The sequence below is a fragment of the Mastigoproctus giganteus genome, chromosome 13 (assembly GCF_048544385.1).
Source record: "Mastigoproctus giganteus isolate SK-2022 chromosome 13, ASM4854438v1, whole genome shotgun sequence".
Classification (NCBI taxonomy): Eukaryota; Metazoa; Arthropoda; class Arachnida; order Uropygi; family Thelyphonidae; genus Mastigoproctus; species Mastigoproctus giganteus.
The window spans coordinates 156,670,012-156,693,037 of NC_143587.1; the positions used below are offsets into that span (position 1 = coordinate 156,670,012).

General features: G+C 38.4%; 1 protein-coding gene across 1 annotated transcript in view; it reads right to left on the reverse strand.

Annotated features, from left to right (window-relative positions):
- The window catches only part of LOC150076546 (serine/threonine-protein kinase unc-51-like), a 462,846-nt gene that overhangs the window by 67,211 nt on the left and 372,609 nt on the right, over positions 1-23,026 (reverse strand). Inside the window, exon 22 of the mRNA XM_090387194.1 lies at positions 2,077-2,233. Within this exon, the coding sequence (XP_090243320.1) occupies positions 2,077-2,233 (157 nt within the window). The remainder of the gene's footprint in view (positions 1-2,076; positions 2,234-23,026) is intronic.

Below are 23,026 nucleotides of genomic sequence, written 5' to 3' on the forward strand. Positions count from 1 at the left end.
GTGGCCCAAATAACTGGAATCCACTGTATATGATATCAAAGTTATTCTTTGCAACCAATTCCTTTGTGACTGCATCATAGCATCCAATCAAATTAGTCAGACAAGACTTCCCCTTAACAAAACCCATGCTGTGTTTGTTATTTCCTTTGCTGGCTCCTTTAATATAACTGGATAGATTCCATCCACCCCAGGTGCTGTGTTGCATGATGATCAAGTGAAAGCTCTTACACTTGATCATCACGAACAGTCTCTGGCAATGAATGTGAAAAAAAACGAAGGGAGGACTTCATTATTTATATTAGCATGCTGACAAAGTGAATAGATATTTTGCATGTACATTCACATAAAGAATATTTTAGATGCGGGGATGTCAGAAGTATGATTAACATACCAACAGTTGAATACTACACTCAGTGTAGTTGAAAATGAAAAAGACCCAATGGTAATTGTACAGTCAGATATGAAGCTCTCTGAGAAATGCAGACAGGTTTTGAGTACATCTCATGAGGTTTTGTCTATCATATACAGGATCTTTGTTCAAAGAGATAAGGAAGTGATATCCCATTGTATAAGGCAATGGTTAGGCCATATCCTAAGTACTGCATACAGGTCTGGAGGCTTCATTTTAGGAAAGATGTAGATCTGCTGGAACAGGTTCAGAGAAGAAGAGATTAGTGAGGGGAAGCAAAAGAGTGGTCTCACCAAGAAGCTTCAGTTCTGTAAATTTCAATGTCTGGAGTTTAGGCACATGTGAGGTGATATAATTGAGTGGTTTAAGGTTTTGAATGGATTGAGAAAACTCAATATTGATGACATTCTTCTTAAATGACTGTCAGCAGTGTAGATATGGAAAAGGTGTCAAGCAGCAGGGTCAGCAATTGTCATCAAATAAAATTTTGAAGTACTGTCTAAGCTGTTGTTGGAAGCCCAACAATAAAAATGGTTGAGATCATATTACAGTAGAAAAGCATTATTTAAATTTATTACCATCCTATAAAATTTTATATTGGTTGCAAGTGCCAAGAATTTTGTACCAACAACAAACAGCTGTGTTAACCCTGTGGCAGTATAATCAGTAAAGTCAAAGTGCACTTTGGCTTTTTTGTGTCTATTTTTATTCTCTGTCGATTTCAGTTAAATTTTTCTCCTCTCAGTGTTCATCTTATGCATGAAGAAACCAAAGCATAAACAGTCCTGCATAGTTGGTTCACGTGAGAATGTGATAAAAAAGAAAAACCACAAGTTTTACATAAAGATTTTTAGGGACACCGAAAAAAGGAGGGTATCAGAACTACAGTACTCTAGTATGTGATCCTCTGTGAAACTTCAGTCAGTATAATACATCATCCTTGTCAGCCACTCATTTAGAGAGATCTGGTTTTATTTCCTGCTGAAAATTGGAGGAATTTTTAAAGTCCTTTTCAATAGAGGCTGTAGTTAATTGATCTGAGGTGAAGGTAGTAGGATCCCCCCCCCACAAGTTATTCTGGGGTTTTCAGCCTGAATAATATGCAAAGCAAGAATATACGCTTCTTTAGACAAAAAAAAAAAAAAACCCAGATAATGAACATAAAGCACTGGTGCTGTTAAAATAATAATTTTGAATTAAGACGAGAGAATAAGCTATTAATTTTAAATACAAGAATGGGACAATTAACAAGCAACTTCATATTATGGGAGGTATGATGCTCCTGGTAAGAAGCTTTGTTTGCTAATATAGTTACACACAAAAGAATGCATTCATACTACTTGTATCTATCTCTAATTTTTAACAAACCAGGTTTACTTTATTTCATATTCTTAGAGGCAGCTCTAGAAATATAAAAAATTGAAGCTAAACCTAATTCATTTTGAGTGAATTGGGCTTACTTTATTTCAAATTTTTAGAGGCACCTCTTTATCTACCATGTCCTCATAGTAATTTCAGTCAAGGTTATCTGTTGAAAGACTGATAGAACTTACAGAAATTTCTGAAATTTAAGCTTACATTTATCTGGTTATGATGAAATTTATGACGTGATGCCTCAGTTAACACTTTTTTTTTTTTTTGGAAATAAAACCGAAAAACTATTTTACCATTCCTCACAGAAGTGGATGGTTGTAAACGGCCTGCTTGAACTTCAACTCTAGATAACTGAAGGGAAGAAGAGAGTAGCTGAAGGGCTCTCATATAAAGCACTAGTTGCTCTGCCCGACGGTAACCTTCACTCGATATCATAAGCTGATCTGTACTCTAAAAACAAAAACCTAAATTTATGAATACATTATGAAAAGAGACATATCAGTAAAATTTTTGAATACATTATAATTAGTATTAGCACTGAGCCAATGTTTCAAAAACATGGATGAAACTAGTTATTTAAAAACCTCTTAGTATATCAGTTAGGTTTAACTTCTGTATAAATTGCATTATGCATTATTTTTGTCTAACACTTCTCATTGCTTAGCTCAACTGGCTATTTGAATAGACATTGATCTTTGAAGTAACATGCAAAAAATGAAATGTAAACCTGCAGGCGAATACCACTAAGTTTTGTATATATATAAATTATGTTATAAAAGAATGCTATTCCAATTACATGTCCTATGAGTGTTTTGTCAACTTAATTTAATCAGATCAGTTTCAAAAACACAGGAATAATTTCAAAATCTTTTTGTATATAGAGTAATTCCATTATTTTTGTCCAGTAATTCCCTTTGCAGTGTGTATGATATAACCTCTTAATATCTTCATTAGTATCATTTTAATGTTTGGTAACTGGATGATGATAACCAGATTATAAAGTGTTCCCCTCTTCTGTTTAAATTTTAAACAATTTTATTAACTATTCAAACAAAACAAACAAATAAAAAAAAAAAATTATGAATGTTTGATTCAATGATGGAAAGTTGAATGATAAAATCTGATTCTACATTTGACCAATTCCTATACCAGGTTTCCATAAATCTGCTTGAAATTCCCCAATAATATGGAGGGGTTTGTAAGCAGATTTGAAGAAACAAGTTCTTACTGTACTTTACACTTCTACTTATTTAGGTAGTACTTATATATTTTTAGAAACAGTATTATATTATCAGTATTAATATCATAAAAATTATAAAAGGATTTTAGTAAACTTTGAGAGGATATCTCAAAAAAATATACAAGAATAGGAAGTGAAATAAAGACTAAAACTAAAACTAAAACTATATAACTATACAAGTTAATAATTTGTATAGTTATGTGTCAATTGTTCTTAAAAATTTTAAAAACAATTGACACATGGTCATTGTCTGATAAAACCTGAGTAAAAGCAGTAAAACATTTATTTTATTTACTGGTAAAATTACTACAGTCAAGTCATGTTGGACTATAAAAATGTAGTTACAGCATTCACACATAAGTGGGTCACCAATCCTTAGCAGAGCTGAAAAAGAACAAATTCCTCTTCATGATTTCTGCCCAGAGCAGACCACCATATTCTGATTACAAGCTTAATCTGATGTCATTTGTCAATAACCTGCCAAAGAATCTTGCCACTGGGAACATAGCATATTACCCATTATTTGCCTGCAGCATGTACGGGGGAATGATAGGCAAATTTATTGGTGGGAATTGCTGGTTTGGCAGCAGCAGCAGACATCACATTCAAGTACATAAAGAGAATGTATTGTCTGCTGTATCTGGGACAGGGCTGAGTGAACTGAATATCTATCACTGGTAATGCTAATAACGCAATGTTTCAAAAAAATGTTTCAAATAATCTCAAATAATCTGTATATATAATATATTAATGGTACTGGCAGATTCTTAGGTGATTTGAAGCTAACTCTATGGTATGCAACTCTGCAGTGTATATGCTGCATTGACAAAGAGTCTGGATAGTAATATCTACAAAGACAGAAGCAAATCACTCAGTAACTCTGACTTCAAACCAAATTATTTATATAAATTGAAAAGAAGTCAGGATGTTTGGCTCTGGGTGACAGAGTTTCAAGTTGAGTAGTTGGAAAGCGGCCTTCCCCAATTCTGGAGAGAGAAGTTCATGTTGGTACATTAGCATGCCATGATGGGGGGGGGGGTGCCTTGGTGAAATGGGAACCTTGTCTACTGAAATACAGTCAGTCCTCGTATAGCACGATAATTGTGTTCCTAGAAACCCTCGTGCAATATAAACAACAGGCCCTATGGGAAAAATAGGGTTAGGTGCTGACCACCCAAGATTGAACACACATTTGTAACCAAAACATTACCAAACACAATAAATAATCGAAATAAAATACTTAGGTATTTTATTACGACTATTACGTAATAAAATATTGCTACTGCTTTTGCTTTTATGGTAAGCAAACTTGTTTTTTTTGTTTGATTTTCTATCCAAACAGATGAAAGCTGTTCCATCTCTTCCAATTCTTTGTGTCTTAATCTAATGGATTTTAATTACACTTTGAGTTGTTCCTGCTATCAAAGTTGTTTTTATTTTCTCTGCATTCTTTGTAATTCTCGGCGTTGCCTCATTTAGGTCTGTAGCATATGCAATATCACATGGTCTTTCATTTCGCTCAAAGCGTTTCACAATTTCATATTTTTTTTCTCTATCGACAGAGGTGGACTGGCCATAAGCCTTACTGGGGAAACGATGGTGGGCCGGAGGCCGGTGTGATTTTGGCCACAAATATTTGGCCCATAGTATGAGGCCACTATAAATTTTCCCGGCTAAGAATTTTTGACCCAGTCCGCCTCTGTTTATCGATATTGCTTTTCTTTTTCTCTCTGAATCTGCAGTGTCTTCACCAGGATGCTTCCTTTTCACACCTTTTAAGTATTTTACTCATTTTTAGGGAATAAAGCACAATTACAAAAAAATAGGAGGCATGCTTGATACACAAACAAAGCTGCGTGCGTGTAGAAACTGAATAAACAATACCGTAAAGGCAGAGATTAACACCTCACTAAAGCACATTTCTAGGGGTTACTACCATAAAACAGTAAAAACAATTTCCAGTTGCATTTCTGCTAGTGGAATTTGTTATAAATTGGTAGTAAACTCGATCTAATTGCATTTGCGATTATACCGATTGCTGGAATTGTGCTGGTTTTTATGTTATTATGGTGAAATGTGTTTAAAACAAATACATTTTCAGAATATTCTCTTCATTCCTATTGTGTTGCGTTCGGTTGGGGTGATTCTGCGTTCGACTGCCATTTCATGTAAACACAAAGGCGAATCATGCATAAGCGAATTCGGTTCGTGTTATATAAGATATCGTTCCCCTATTTATAAATCGTATATGATCGAATTCGTGTAGTGTAAACATGTGTTATACGAGGACTGACTGTATATTTATATATTAACATTAGTAGAGGCATACGATGCAAGCAAGCAAGCTTATGCAGCATCAGCAAAAAAAAAAAAAAAAAAAACCTCATTTCACCCCTCCATTCATTCCAAATGCCTGTCCAGCTCACTCTTAAATTTATTGAGGCTATCAACTTCCACAACAAAAGATGAAACTCTGTTCCACCAATCAATTACCCGTTGACTAAAGGCAAATTCTACACATCTATTCTACAACTGTCTTTCCTTAATTCGAAACTGTGCCCTCTCAGGTTCTTAATCTGAGTAAGAGTAAGAATCCCATCAGAATTCAGCTTGCTCAACCCATTCAAGGCCTTATACACCTGAATCAGATCACCTTGCAGGTGTCTACTCTCCAGGTGCTCCAATTTGCAGAACTTAAGCCTTTCTTGGTAAGAGCACCTCTTTGTTCCCCCTCACAAAACTTGTTGCCCTTCTTTGTACTCATTCTAGCAACTCTACATCCTTCCTAAAATGAGGCCTCCAGACCTGTACACAGTACTCTAGGTGCCTGACCATTTCCTTGTATAAGGAGGTAATCAGCTCCCTGTCCCTGCTAGTAAAATTCCTATATATCATTGAAGTCTCTATGACCTGTCCTGGCAGCCTGTCTGCACTGTCAGCAAACCTCATATTTGAAGGCACAATTACCCCCAGGTCTTTTTCACTTTCCACTTTCCTGAGTGTAGTACCATACAGTTGGTATGTTTCTCTTCGGTTATTGCTACCCATATGCACTACTTTGCATTTGTCAATGTTAAACTTCAGTTGCCATTTCTCAGCCCATTTGCCCAACTTATCTAGATACAGTTGGAGTAGTATACTGTCTTTACTGCCATTTACAACCCTGCCAACCTTTGTATCATCTGCAAATTTGGACATTAAACCTGATATACCTTCATCGATATCACTGATAAATATACAAAACAACAATGGGCCCAACACCGAACCCTGGGGAACTCCACTAATAACATTCGTCCACGAAGAGCAGCGTCCGTTGATTACCACTTTCTATTGTCTCCCACTCAACCATCCCTTTATCCATTGTAGCAACTTACCCTTAATGCCATACCTCTCCAATTAGTACAGCAGTCTTCCATGTGCAACAGTATCAAAAGCTTTACTGAAATCCAACCAAGTATATGATATCAAAATTATTTTTGGTATTCAGTTCCTTTGTGACCACATCATAGTATCCATTCAAACTGGTGAGACAAGACCAATACCTCCAAGTTTGCAGACGATACAAAGGTTGGCAGGGTAGTTAAGGACACTACTGACGCTATGCTACTGCAACAGGATCTGGAAAGGTTGAGCAGATGGGCTGAGAGGGCAAATGAAGTTTAACATTGACAAATGTAAAGTACTACATATGGGAAACAGCAACCTCAGAGCAACGTATGAACTCTGTGGTACTACACTGACAGTGGTAGAGAATAAAAAGGACCTGGGGTTAATTGTGCAGGCAGATATGAAGTTCTCTGAGCAGAGCAGATGGGCTGCAAGAGTAGGTCATGGTGTCTTGTCAATGATATACAGGAACTTTTCTAGCAGGGATAACGAGGTGATTATTCCCTTGTATAAGGCAATGGTCAGGCCACACCTAGAGCCCTGTATACAGGTCTGGAGGCCTCATTTCAAACAGGCTGTAGAGCTGCTGGAATGAGTACAGAGATGGGCAACAAGATTAGTGAATGGAACAAAGGGTTACTCTTACGAAGAAAGGCTTAAGTTTTGCAAATTACAGTGTCTGGAGACCAGGCACCGGCGAGGTGATCTGATAGAGGTGTACAAAGCCTTGAATGGCTTGAGCATGCTCAATGCTGATGGGATACTGCCTCTTGCTCAGAATAATCACCTGAGAGGGCATAAATCCAAATTGAGGAAAGACAGATGTAGGATAGATGTGCGGAAGTTTGCCTTTAGCCAGCAGGTAGTTGATTGGTGGAATAGACTTCCATTTTTTGTTGTGGAAGTTGATAGCCTAAATAAATTTAAGGCAGAGCTGGATAGGTATCACAGAGGGGTGAAATGGGAGTGGTTTTTTTTTTGGCTGATGCTGCATAAGCTTGCTTTCTTGCATCACATACCTCTACTAATGCTAATATCAGCCACAGGCTTCTGTGTCACCTGATACTTTATATGTATCCCATACATTTTTCTTCTCTGCCACGAGCCACATAACTTCATCTGACATCCAATTAGGCCTAAACCTTGAACCGTATTTCTTAGTTGGAATGAAAAGCCTAGTAACCTTCAAAATTAAGTCACTGAAGGCTTCCTACTTAGAATTCAACATTGGTAACATCATCAGTTGATCCCATTGTACAGAATTAAAAACTGTCTGAGACCTCTGTAGTCACCTTTACGAAAGCAAAAGCCCTTTCTTTTAGCCTTGGTGGTAGTTATATCATTAAGTAATTCCCACATCAGTACATTGTGATCACTATCACCGAGTGGTTCCTTTATCTGCAAATTCTTAATATACGAATGATCACTGCTGATAACCAGATCAAGAGTATTACCCTCTCTGGTTGCCTCTTGAACATGCTGCTGCAGAAAGCAATCATCCAATAAATCCAAAAAAGTCTTGCTAGTGTGCGAGTGACCAATCCACAAGTTCCAGTCAATATCTGGAAAATTAAAATCCCCCATTGTAAGACATTCTGATTTACTGGCTCACTCTTTCTCTGCACAATTGCTCATTATATTCATCAGATTAATTATGCCTATAACACACACCTACTCTCATTTTTCCTTTTCCAGTGCTTATGTCACAACAAACAGACTCAACATTGCATTATCTGCCAACATCAATTGGATGCACTTCTTTAGATTTTATGTGTTTCTTAACTAACAGCATAACCCCTCCTCCCTTCCTGTCCTGTCTATCCTTTCTGTACACATTGGAATTTGGGGCGTACACATTGTACTCCCCAAATTCCAATTCTGCATTCCTTATCTGTGTCACACCACATCTCTTATATTCTGACAATATCCAGCTTTTATGTCTTCACCAGCACCTCAAATTCATCAAATTTATTTACTATACTCCTAGCATTGGTGTACATGCAAGTATACATGCACCTATTTTTCCGACCCACCTAACACAGCCTCAATAGCATAAGCAAATATTCTTGCACCCTTTCTATTTAAGTGTACCCCATCCCTGTAGAAGCAGTCTCACCTGTCAACAAGCACAGAACAGGCTGAAAAAAATTCTACCCCTTGAGCCTTGCACAATCTCTCTAGGGCCAAATTGATCAAGAAGGCTCTCATCACAAACTCCCTTTTATCATGTCTGGGCAGAATTGCAGACACTTTCACATTCAACCCTAACCTGCAACTTTTTTTCAACATTGACCTGTATTTGCTGAGTAAATTTGCAGCTCTTGACGTAGCCCAGTGGTCAGGAGTGAGAGTGTATAGCACGCATTCCTTGAGTGGACCTGGGTTCAAGCCCGTGACTACTAAATATGATAAATATTTGTATTTACGATTTATTGTAAACTCGACTGACTTGGTTGTCGTGCCAGAGTATAAACAGAAATTTAACTAATTAATGTCATTAGTGGCAACGTGTACAACAATATCACCTTTTGTGCCCTTAAAAGATATCTGCTCTACAACGTCATAAACTTCTGCCCCTGGCAGACATATACTGGTCCTGTTCCGCCTATCCTACTTGCATATTCCTCATCTCCCTGACAATAAGGTCACCAACAGTAACTAGTTCCTTTGGGACCAGCACATTCTGCCTTGGAGATTGCCTCAGTGTTGCCTGATGCACAGGAGCAAGCTCTGCCATTGAGCTGGGGAGCTTAGAGCTTGATGGGCCCCTTCTTCGAGGGCATTTACTCTACACCTCAAGCTCTCATAGACGCCCATCAGAATGCTGAGTTGGCGCCTAATTTCTTGACAATCTAGACACCTAACACACACAAAGGCATCCTCCTTGGCTAGATCATGTCCTGTTTTAGAAAAGTTGGCAAACATTTCACATTTCGCACATTTTTTGAGACTGTGATGCGTTGGAGAATCGTACCCTTCATTTCTCCCCCCGAGTCAAGCACTCTCGCTAGTCTGTGAACTTTGCTTCGCAGCTCTAGTCTGGGTCATGATTTCCATTAAAAACAATTTAATTAACAATGAAATTTAATAAGATTAATAATAATATTTTTGATTAATTGATAATACTGTAATAAGCAAACACATTCCTAATACAGTGCTTCGTATTACGTTATCTAGTTTTACTTTATTCTTTACGCTATCAGTTTCAGATATATATACGTTACACTATTTCTTATCGACTACAATATGCGGCTAGTTCAACAATATTGATGCCAAAACCACGTCATAACTTCCAAAAATCGCTGGTTAAATTCAAAATAAGAAGCAACGACTGCTACTAAACCTATTTAATATCTCTGTAAAACACAATGTACTATGTTAATTAACGAAGAATAAGGTAAAAATTAAAAATACTTATCCCTTTACAGCAGCCAAAAATCCACGGACTGTTCTCCTCTGCGAAACATCTCTATCACTTCTGCATGTGAATACCGGATAGGCAGTTTCGATGTTGGATGTTATACAAGTGTGAAAAATGTTATAGAAGTTTTCCATTGGGCTTGAAAAATAGATGTCCATGTTGGGTGATCTATCAGGGATTTCAGTTTGAGGGAGTAATGGATAAATAGTTGCTTCCACCAGAGCAATAAAGACAGCTCATTTGTTTCGACATACAGACTCTGGACAGAAAATGTCCAAAATGCTCCAGTACAACAATATGGATTGCCAGATTTGGATGGGATCCAGCCATCAAAGTATGCTGTTTCTAGAGGATGCATATACACGAGACCCACAGTATAATTTACTTCACCCCTTGAAGTAGATGAGAGAACACAAAGGATATTCAAACCTCCTGTGCACTCTGTGCACAGCTGTCAGTTGAAGGAGAATCAACTTTTAATCAAACATAAGCTGCAAGAATTTTGTTTCTTGTTCTACTGGAATAGCATTTTGATCCAAGCCTCAATTCAGAATTAAGATGAAGATTAGGCTTAAGATAAAAATGTATCAAACTGTCTTCTGTGGCAAGAACCTAAAGCCATTAACCAGTTCCCAGGAACTGAGGTGATCAATGGCTTTCTGCAGTTATCTTTCAATAACTCTCATGTTGCATGACTGGAAAAATATGCTAAGTCACACAAAGAGCAACGTTTACAACTGGATGAAGTTGTTCAGTAACGGAATTCACTTTGATTACAAAAAGCATAACACTTAAAACTGATCCCTGGGAAACTCCCTCCTTTTGGCAGAAGGATCAACAGGAGGGAGTTTCCCAAGTGGATCTTACACAAACTTGGAAAGATAACAAGGATAAGGATAACTATTATAAGATTCTAATAAAAACTGGGAGGTGACTTCTAAGACCACAGCTATAATGGACTTTTAAAATACCAGGTGCACTTGCTTTAGGAAAGTAAATCAGACAGATGTTTACAGCCTAATTTAAATGGTCAAAAGTAAATCCGTTCTTTTAGAAGCTGCACTGCTTAACTGTAGAGAATGTCAATTGCTTGTAAATACCACATAAGGCTAGTGCTGAATTCTGTCCAGTTTCAAATGCTGGTCAGAATGATGGAACTAAACATTTGGAACCTTTCCTGACTTAGAAAAGATAAGAACAGTTGCCTTGTATAAATTATGCTTCAAGAAAGACTGTGGTATATATAAGAAGAGCAGGTGTTTCATAGATTTTAGTGAAAAGTGCTTAATAATTTCATAACTATTTCATAGTCCAGTAGCACTTGCCTTTGTAAGGATGAGAGCTGTTTTCAAGTCTTGAATGTAAATGGCTTATTGTGTGTGTGTGTGGGTCACCCTCAACACGAAGTTAAATATTTGCCTGTAATTTTTTTTTACGTGAAAACATCTTTGGCAGCATCTACTAAATTTTGGACTGAAGTAAAACCAATTGGTCAAGAAAAATGGAAATGATGCAAATTGTGTCACTTCCTAAATGACGCTAATGGCAAAAATTCTTGATTCTTGATGTAAAAATTTAATATCAATGTGAAAAAATCTTTGGTGGCACATACTAAATTTCAGACTGAAGACTAAATTTCAGACTAAAACCAAATGGTCATGAAAATGTGAAGTGGAAATGACACAAGTCACGAATGAGCATAAAATGTTACATTGTTCATACTAAATATTTTGGACTGAAGTAAAACCGATTGGTGATGACATTTAGGAAGTAGCGTGTGTGAGCATATGCTCATGGCCACTACTTCCTAAATGATGCTCACCCAGTCACTAATGTTTATTCGGTAGAGTAAGTAGGCATAAGCATAAAACATCACATCATTCATAATTTTGGTTCTAGCAGTTCAATTTTAAAATGGTGCTGATTTTCGTCAAAGATGTTTTCACATAAAACATCTTTCGTGCGTACAGGCTACACATGAACTTTTCTTTTTGTTTTCAGGACCAGGACTCTGGGGAATAAAATGTTGGAGAGATGCTAGAAAATGTTCTCCCCAAAGAGAACATTTTCTAGCAAAGAGAACCAGTTATTACATTGAATCTGCAATACCTCATACATTACATTCCAGGATAGATGAAAGGTGAAAAGTGCATTTTCCCTTCATTTTCTGGATTTTGTCCCACATTGCCTTATTGCTGGATAATAGAGGATTTGATTTGATTTCGATTTTTTGTGGCGCAAAAACAGATCATAGAGGATGTAAGGTAGATTCCACAATACCTTTTGGTTCAAAGGCAAAAAAAAAAAAAAAAAAAAAAAAAAAACGACGACGACAAAGAAAAAAGCATGCTCTGGTGCAAGGCATGGTTAACGGATTTGAAGTGATATCTTCTGAATATCCACAGAAGCTCTATTTTGAGCCTTTTTTTTTTTTTTTTCAATTGCTGTGCATTCTACCATGGTTTTAGAAATGGTAGAAATTGAGTTCATGTTTTTGGAATTGCAAATGCATGGCAATATATTTGGTATGTAGGCTGTTGATTAAATGTAATGATGTTAAACTCTGCCAGTTGTTGGAAGGCATTCCAATCGACTTAATCAGTCTTTCACCAGGATAACCTTGAAGGAAAAGACATGGTTCCCACTAAGTAATGATGTTATCATAGGGAAGTGATTACCGACATACATGTTCTCCTCCACCTACCAAGTAAGAGAAGGGGAGGAGACAGAAAGATCAATGGCAGAAAATGTACAGATAAGCATGTGGAAGAAAGTGTTAGTTTAGAATGGATAGGTGATTGTCAGTAAGTATATGCTCTATCGTACATCCCTTCCATTAATGTCCATTGAAATCATGGATAAGCTGGTGGGGAGCTCCTTGTTAAAATTATGGGGATTATTCGAATCTTCATTAAAAATTTAGTTCCATAAAATGAACAGACTATTTAAACTCATAATTACCCTAGGGTGAAATTCTTTTCAAGCGAACTCCTTTTTAGCAATTTGGCTGTACACCCCTAATTGATATCCAAGAAGTAAGACCGGAAGGCAACTGCATGATATGATCATCAAGGTCAGTTTTTTTTTTTTTTTTTTTGGGGGATATCAGTCCTGGGTGTGGGATTTTGTGCACATATAGGATAGTAGAACCAGGCCGGTTTCATCGTACCTGGGGATGGGTACCAAGTGTTGGCTGCTCCCTGGTAGCAAGTGACCCAGAGTTTCTACATCACAGAGAACAAAGGTAGAGATGGGGTATTGCCTTGGAGCCACCATGACACACACACACTGGATGATGTGAATGGAAATGTATCTATAAATCTTCTATATAAGTTTTGTATATATATATGAATGCATGTATTAATAAATGGAAGGGAGTCCTGGGCGACAGCCCCCCACTGGTATTGCACTACTTCCGGTGGGTGCAGGATTTGTGCATTACAGCACTTACAAAACACACGCGCGCGCGCACATCCTTGATGACAAATACACGGAGCAGAAGACCTGTTAATAAAAACCTACAGTAAGGTTACTGTACATTTTATTAACAGTCTTCTATATTTTAGCTTTACTGCTATTGCTTCTACGTTGTTAGCAAGTGGCATAGTTGCTATCCTTATGGTCAACCCAATCCCATTGGGTTGACCATAAGGATAGTACTCTTCCACGGGCAGTTCCAAATCCATTTATTATTATTATTAGACATATGATGCAAGGAAGCCTGAGGCTTATGCTGCAACAGCCAAAACAAATTTCCGAGTTACCCTGTGAGAGAGAGAGAGAGAGCAAGTCAGAAGTAGAAAGGAATCACCAAGAAAGAGAAGAATAATAATATCCAGCTTGGGACCCTGGGTGTGCCAAGCCCATACTCACCAGATGTGAGCCCCTGGAGTATTTCTATCCTTTAGGATGATAGCAAGTTATGTGAAAAGAGTTGCAAGAATAAATGTGGGGTACAAGATTATAAGTGCCAGGATACAGAATTTTGAGCTTGTAGGAACACTACGTTTTTTGGAAATTTTTATCATCTTTTTTGATTAATTAACATATTAGATAGCCAACTCAATGCCAGAGCTCACTCTTGTGTATCAGGCAACACATTGGGAATCTTCAGGGCAGAATGTGCTGGTCCTACAGGAGTTATTGTCGGTGACTCGACTGTCAGGGAAACGGGAAATATATCGTGCAAAAAGGATAAGTGGAACAGGACTAGGGTATGTTTGCAAGGGGCAAAAACAGATGATGTTGTAGAGCAGATATCATCTTTTAAGGGCAAAAAAGGTGATATTGTTGTACATGCTGGCACTATTCATAAGAGTAAGTGATCTGAGGACTTGCTTAACAAGTACAGGACAATGTTGGGAAAAGTCATGAATTAGGACTGAATTTGAGTGTCTGCAATTCTGCCCAGACATGATAGGAGGGAGCATATGTTGAGAGAACCTTGTCAATCAATTCAGCCGTGGAGAGAATGTGCAAGGTTCAAGAGGTAGAATTTTTGTCAGTGTGGTCTGTGCTTGTTAACAGGAGAGACTGTTTTTACAAAGATGGAATATGCTTGAATAGAAGGGGTGCAAGAATATTTGCTGATGCAAATAAACAGAAAAATTTTGGGTTGGAAAACTGCAAGCTTGGTGAAATGCACCGACTTATAGATCAACAACAGCCACAGACAGAGGTGAAAGTAATTCTTTCATTGCTACTATTGGTACATGTAGCAGGCTGGAAAGCAAGGTGCTGGGATTTTAGGCACTGCTGTCGGTCATCACGAAATAAATAAATACACGGGCTGTGTTAGGGTAACTAAGACTAAGAACGTGAATGTACACTAATGGTAGGAGCATTGTAAATAAATTTGATGAATTTGAAGTATTGATTAAGACATCAAATGTAGATATTGTAGGAATAGCGGAAACATGGTGTCACTCAGACATAAAGGGGTAGTCTTGCCTAACAATTGATAAGTTACTATGATGCTGTGACCAAAAAAAATGGATGCTAAAAATAAATTTAACGTCATATACTTGGATTTCAGGAAAGCATTTGATACTGTTGCACATAAAATACTTAATAGATAAAAGAGTGCTATACAAGCTGGAGCAATATGACATTAAGGGCAAGTTACGGCTATGGATAAAGGGATGGTTAAGTGGAAGGCAGAGAGTGATTATCAATGGGCACTGCTCTTTGTGGACTAACTTTATTAGTGGAGTTCTCCAGCATTCAGTGTTGGGCCCATTGTTATTTTCAATATTTATCAATGATATTGATGAAGGTATATCAGGCTTAAGGCAGGTGATCAGGCTTTACAGATGATACAAAGGTTAGCAGGGTGGTTAATGACAGGCATCAGGGTGAGCTACTGCAACAAGATCTAGGAAAATTGGATTGATCAGCTGAGAAATGGAAGTTTGACGTTTAACATTGACAAATGCAAGATACTGCATATGGGTAGCAGTTACTCTAGAGTAACTTATCAACTGTATGCAGAATGAAAAAGACCCTGCAGATAATTGTGCACTCAGATATAAAATTCTCTGAGCAGTGTAGATATGCTGCCAGGACAGCTCACAGGGTTTTGTCCATGATATACAGAAACTTTGCTAGCAGGAATAAATAGGTGATTATCCCTTTGTATAAGGACACATCTTGAGTACTGTGTACAGGTCTGGAGGCCTCCTTTTAGGAAGGATGTAGATTGCTGGAATGGGTGCAGAGAATGGCAACCAGACTGGTAAAGGGAACAAAAGGGTGCTGTTACCTAGAATGGCTTAAGTTCTGCAAATTGCAGCAGCTTGAGACTAGACACTGCAGGAAGATCTGATTGAGGTGTTTAAAGCTTTGAATGGATTCAGTAAGCTGAATGTTAATGGCATTCTTCCACTTCCCAAGACTGCCCAAACACACATGAGTGGGCATAAATTCAAATTGAGGAAAGATGTTTGCATGATAGATGTGTGGAAATTTACCTTCAACCAGCAGGTAGTTGATTGCTGGAACAGGCTTCCATCTGTTGTTGTGGAAGTGGATGGGTTGAATTAATTCAAGAAAGAACTAAACAAATTCTTGGAGGGTATGGATGAGTGAACTGTGTAATTTTATTTTTGGCTGATGCAAGGCAAGCTTCCTTTCTTGCATCATTTGCCATTACTACTACTATTTGGCACCTCCTTCACATTGACATCCATTTTTTTCATGTGTTCAAAGGGTACTTCAATTTTTTCCTTTACCATTGGTTTCACACAAAGGAGATACAGGCACAGGAGTAACAGTTGACTGGCTTTGCTGTGTTTTTTTTTTTTTTTTTTTTTTTTTTGCTATCTATGTGTTTCACCACTTTTCTTTCCTTCTGGAATTATATGTTCAACTCTGCCTTTGGCATGCTTAGGAGCATGCATGATGTCAGTCGATACACGAGTTTTGGAGATTAACACAGTAAGTTTGGAGTCCTTTTCACCAGCACCCTGACAGGCTATTTGTGAGTGTCCATATTTCTGACACTTAAAGCACTTTAGTGGGTTAGGTTTATATGACAGTATTGGGCAGTGCAAGTACCCAGCTGTAACTGAATTTGGAGGTGTCAGTGAATTGAAAGTAAGGATGATGTTTCTATTGGGTACTCGATTCGCGTACTTATGTACAAATAGCAGGATCCAATTGAGATAGCACACCTGAGGATCAGTTTAGTGCCCTAATGGGCATTATAGTGACTGGCATTCCCCAATAGAGGTGGCCTGGAGGAGCTGTTCTGAGTGCTTGTCACTTTTTTTTTCAATTAGAAAGTCTTAATCCTGATAATATAACCCCTTCTTCTGGGATACAACGATGTCCCAATCACAAAATTTAGATGCTGATCCAGGTAACTGTTACCTCAGTACCAATGCCCCGACACCTAATAATTCATTCTACAAATTAAGAGAGTCTGTTAACCTCAAACCCTTCTGGATAAAGCGTGACATTTTCCTTATGGGCTTCTCATTTGTAGAATGAATTATCAGGTATTGAGGCATTGAAGCTGATATAAATTCAGTTCTCTGTCTTTTTTCTTTGGTCAACATCTAAATTTTCTGACAGAGACCTTGTTGGGATACCAGAAGGATTTATATTATCAGGATTGACAGAAGCTCATTTATTTATTTACTTTTTTTGTTTTCAGTGCTTGGGCTATTCACTCACCATGGAGCCCAAAAGGATGCTTATTCTCATGGCATTGATGCAGTTGACTCGCAGGCAAGCCTATTTAGCTGATTGATCCAGGGGGAACCATTCTAGGATCTCCTGGCTTGTAGAAAGAGGGCCCAAAGTGAAATTTTTAAGCTGGCCACGTCAACCATCAGAACCCCATTTCGAACTTCCATGGATTGTAGCACACAGAAACACACTGGATTCCTGTGATGTTAGCTTGGAATCTAAGCTGTGGATGTTGGGCTTACTGTACACGATGTGTACAGGTGCACACGTCAAAAGGAAAAATTAAATGTTCTTGCATCATGTTCAGAAAATGATTCAAAAACTGAAATTCCATGCATGCATTTCTTATATACATATATACTTCTTTTTTTTTATGAAAAGGTACTCAGTACCTATAGTACTTAGTATCGTGCTTCGGTTGGAGGTTGAGAAGATGAAAGAAGATATTTGTTGACATCAGACTTGAACTTCTGTAGACTGTAATTTTCAGGAAATACGTATGAAGGAAGGTTGTTCCAGAAAATGGCAGTTGAATGAATAAATGAGGAAGATGAAAAGTTGATTCTGTGAGTTTGAAGTTGGACAATAAACGGATGTTGGCACGTGTTCGGACTGTTTTGAAAAAGAGAGTGGGAATTATAGAAGCCAATTCAGAACAGTGCCTATGGAATTATCTGTAGAAAAGGCATGCATCAGAAACCGTAGATCTATCAGATAGCGAGTGGAGAGACTCTATTAGAGATGAGTCATTAATTAACCTAATTGCCCTGTTCTGAATGGAATCTAGAAGCCTCAGATTGGTTTTGGGGGCACCGCCCCAGATGTGGGAAAAATATTCCATGATAGGGCAGATTTGTGATTTGTACAGAGTGAACAGATGTTTGGAAGAAAAGTAAAGGCGAGAGCGAAAGAGAAAACCAAGTTTTTTAGATGCAGAGGAAGCAATATTTGTAATATGCTTGTGCCAGGAGAGATTAGAAGTCAGGGTAATCCCCAAAAGAGATATATCATTTTGCCTAGAAATCGGAGTGTCACCAAAGATAAGCATAGGAGCAGAAGAATCCTTTTTGCGAGATATAAGACTCAGAAATCCCAGGTCCCAGGTCTTTTTCATTTTCTACCACCTTAAGTGTAGAACCACACAGTTGGTACAATTCTCTGGGGTTACGTCTAGCCATATGCAGTACTTTGCATTTGTCAAGGTTAAACTTCAGTTGCCACATCTTAGCCGATCTGCCCAAATTATCTAGATCCTGTTGCAGTAGCACACTGCCATTACTATCATTAACAACCCTGCCAACCATTGTATCATCTGCAAACTTCGACACTAAGCCTGATATACCTTATCAATATCATTGATAAATATACAAAACAACAGAGGGCCCAACACCTAACCCTGTAGGATTCCACCAATAACATTAGTCCACGAAGAGCAGCACCCATTGATTACCACCCTCTGTCTTCTCCCACTTAACCATCCTTTTATCCATTGTAGCAACTTACCCTTAATACCATTCTGCTCCAATTTGTACAGTAGTCTTCCATGCGCAACAGTGTCAAAAGCTTTCCTGAAATCCAAATATATGATATTGAAATTATTTTTTGCATCCAATTCCTTTGAGACTACATCATAGTATCCAATCAAATTGGTCAGACAAGACTTTACCTTAACAAACCCATGCTTTGTCTCAATTACAGCTGCAGTCTTGTTTAGATGATCCTGCAATGCATCTTTAACCAGTGACTCCATTATTTTACCTGGAACAGAAGTTAAACTAACTGGTCTGTAATTACTCATGTCACCCTTCGGTCTCCCTTTGTGAATTGGGGATACATTTGCACATCTCCAGTCTGTGGGGATCTCCCCGGAGTCCAAGGATGCTCTCATAATTATGGCTAAGGGTTTGCTTAGTTGCTTTGCTGCCTCCTCTAATATAACTAGATAGATCCCATCCATCCCAGGTGCCTTTCTTATATTTAACTTCAACAATTTCTCCTCCGCTTTGCTCTCTATTATTACAAAATCATTAAGCACCCTGCTACATTTTGATAACCTTCTGCCATTTTCAAACCTTAATAACTCCCCATGTGTGAATGTAGATGCAAAATAATCACTCAGTTTGTTTGCTATCTGAGCAGGATCATCCACAGGCGAACCATCGATATCAAGTGGACCAATTAGATTCAACCCCTTCCTTTTAGAGTTTATATAAGTAAAGAAAAAAAAAGTAAAGCAATCCTTGTTGTTTTTCTTAGCATCCTTTGCCAAAGATTTCTCATAATCTGCCTTCGCCTGCCTAACCTCCTTTGTGAGCCACTGGCAGAGGTGAAAGAGATTCTTGCACTGCTTCTATTAGAATGAGCAGAAGCCTGAAAAACAAGATGCATGGTATTTCAGAGACTGCTGGGAGCCATTGCGGTACAAGTAAACACATGGGTTGTGTTAGGGTAGCTAAGAATAGAAACAGGTGCAGGTATACTTGCGTGTACACCAATGCTAGGAGTTTAGTAAATAAATTTGATGAATTTGAGGTATTGCTCAAAACATCAAAGGCAGATATTGTTGGGATATCAGAGACGTGGTGTCACACAGATATAAGGGATGCAGAAATGCAATTTGGGGAGTACAACGTCTACAGAAAGGATAGACAGGATAGGAAGGGGGGAGGGGTTATGCTATTAGTTAAGAAACACATAAAAACCAAGGAAGTGAAGCCAGTCGACATCGCTGGACAGTGCAGTGTTGAGTCAGTTTGGTGTGACATAAGCATTGGGAGATCAAAATTGAGAGTAGGAGTGTGCTATAGGCCTAATGACTCTGATGAGTATAATAAGGAACTGTACAGGGAAATAGAGTGGGCCAGTAAATCAGAGAGTCTTATAATGGGAGATTTTAATTTCCCAGATATTGACTGGAATTTGGGGGCTGGTTACTCACACACTAGCAGGGCTTTTGTGGATTTATTGGATGATTGTTTTCTACATCAGCATGTTCGGGAGGCAACTAGAGGGAGTAATACTCTTGATTTGATTATCAGCAGTGATTCTTCATGCATTAAGAATCTGCAGATAAATGAACCACTAGGTGGCAGTGATCACAGTGTGCTGAAGTGGGATTTACTGAAAGAGGTAACTACCATTAGGGGTAAAGGGAAGGGTTATTGCTTCCGTAAAGGCGACTACGATGGACTGAGACAGTATTTAAATTCTATACAGTGGGACCAACTGATGATGTTACCAACAGCAAATTCAAAATGGGAAGCATTCAAAGAACTTATCTTGGAAGCTACTAGGCTTTACATACCAACTAAGAAATATTGTTCAAGGTTTAGGCCAAAATGGATGTCAGATGAACTAATGAGGCATATGGCAGAGAAGAAAAATGCATGGGATACTTACAAATTAACACATGACACAGAAGCCTATGATAGATACAAGTTGATATGCAACCAAGTTACAAAGGAGGTTAGGCAGGCGAAGGCAGATTACGAGAAATCCTTGGCAAGGGATGCAAAGAAAAACAGCAAAGAGTTCTTTACTTATGTAAACTCTAGAAGGAAGGGGATGAATCAGATTGGTCCACTTGATATTGATGGGTCAACTGTTGATGATCCTGCTCAGGTAGCTAACAAACTAAATGAATATTTTGCATCGACATTCACACATGAGGAGTTATTCAGCAAGGGGAATGCCAGAGGTGTATTCAACTCTAGCAGTAAGATACAGAATCTTGAAATAACTGGGAGTAAAGTGGAGGAGAAACTGTTGAAGATAAACAAAAGAAAGGCACCCGGGGTGGATGGGATCTATCCAGTTATATTAAAGGAAGCAGCAAAGGAAGTAAGCAAACCCTTAGCCATAATTATGAGAGCTTCCTTGCACTCAGGGGGGGTACCCATAGACTGGAAATGTGCAAATGTGACCCCAATTCACAAAGGAGGATCAAAGGCTGACACAAGTAATTATAGACCTGTGAGCTTAACTTCTGTTCCAGGAAAATTAATGGAGGCACTGGTTAAAGCAGCACTGCAGGATCATTTAGACAAGACTTCAGTTATAGCTCAGACACAGCATGGTTTTGTTAAGGGGAAGTCTTGCCTGACCAACTTGATTGGATACTATGATGCAGTCACAAAAGAACTGGATGCAGGGAATAACTTTGATATTATATACTTGGATCTTAGAAAGGCTTTTGATACTGTTGCACATGGAAGACTGCTACACAAATTGGAGCAGTGTGACATTGGAGGCAAATTGCTGCTATGGATAAAGGGGTGGTTGAGGGGGAGAAGACAGAGAGTGGTAATCAATGGACACTGCTCATCATGGACTAATGTTATTAGTGGAGTCCCTCAGGGCTCAGTGTTGGGTCCATTATTGTTTTCTGTATTTATAAATGATATTGATGATGGTATATCAAGCTTAATGTCCAAGTTTGCAGATGATACAAAGGTTGGCAGGGTTGTCAAGGACACTACTGACACTATGCTGCTGCAACAGGATCTGGAAAGGTTGAGCAGATGGGCTGAGAGGTGGCAAATGAAGTTTAACATTGACAAATGTAAAGTACTACACATGGGAAAAAGCAACCCTAGAGCAACGTATCAACTCTGTGGTACTACACTGACAGTGGTAGAGAATGAAAGGGACCTGGGGGTGGTTGTGCAGGCAGATATGAAGTTCTCTGAGCAGTGCAGACGGGCTGCAAGAGTAGCTCATGGAGTATTGTCAATGATATACAGGAATTTTTCCAGCAGGGATAAGGAGGTGATTATTCCATTGTATAAGGCAATGGTCAGGCCACACCTAGAGTACTGTATACAGGTCTGGAGGCCTCATTTCAAGAAGGATGTAGAGCTGATGGAATGAGTACAGAGAAGGGCAACAAGATTAGTGAATGGAACAAAGGGGTGCTCTTACGAAGAAAGGCTTAAGTTTTGCAAATTACAGTGTCTGGAGACTAGGCACCAGCGAGGTGATCTGATAGAGGTGTATAAAGCCTTGAATGGTTTAAGCATGCTCAATGCTGATGGGATTCTTCCTCTAGCTCAGAAAAATCACCTGACAGGGCATAAATTCAAATTGAGGAAAGACAGATGTAGGATAGACGTGCGGAAATTTGCCTTTAGCCAGCGGGTGGTTGGTTGGTGGAACAGACTGCCATCCCTTGTGGTGGAGGTTGATAGCCTAAATAAGTTTAAGGCTCAGCTGGACAGGTATTTTGAACGAACAGAGGGGTGAAGTGGAAGTGGGTTTTTTTTTTTTTTTTTTTGGCTGATGCTGCATAAGCTTGCTTTCTTGCATCAAATGCCTCTACTAATGCTAATGCTAGTGACCTGATTACAGACTAGCTTATATCTGCCATAGGCTTCTGTTGCTCGATAATTTATATGCATCCCATGCATATTTCTTCTCTGTCACGAAACTCATTAGTTCCTTTGACAACCATTTAGGCCAAAACCTTGAACAATATTTCTTAATAGGTATGAAATTTTTAGTAGCTTCCATGATTGCATGCTTCCCACTTAGAATTTACTATTGGTTACATCGTCAGTTGATCCCACTGTACAGAATTTAAAAACTGTCTGAGACCACTGTACTCAACTTTACGGAAGCAAAAACCCTTTCCTTTACCCCTGATGGTAATTATATCTTGAAGTAAATCACACATCAGTACGGTGTGATCACTGCTACCTAGTGGTTCTTTTATCTGCAAATTATTAATACACGAATGATCACTGTTGATATCCAGATCAAGAGTATTACCCTCTCTGGTTGTCTCTCGAACATGCTGCTGCAGAAAACAATCATCCAATAAATCCACAAAATTTTCTTACTAGTGTGTGAGTGACCAACCCACAAGTTCCGGTCAATATCTGGGAAGTTAAAATCTCCCATTATAAGACATTCTGATTTATTAGCCCACTCTATTTCTCTGTACAATTGTTCATTGTATCATTCGAGTCATTAGGCCAATAACACACTCCTACTCTTATTTTTGCTT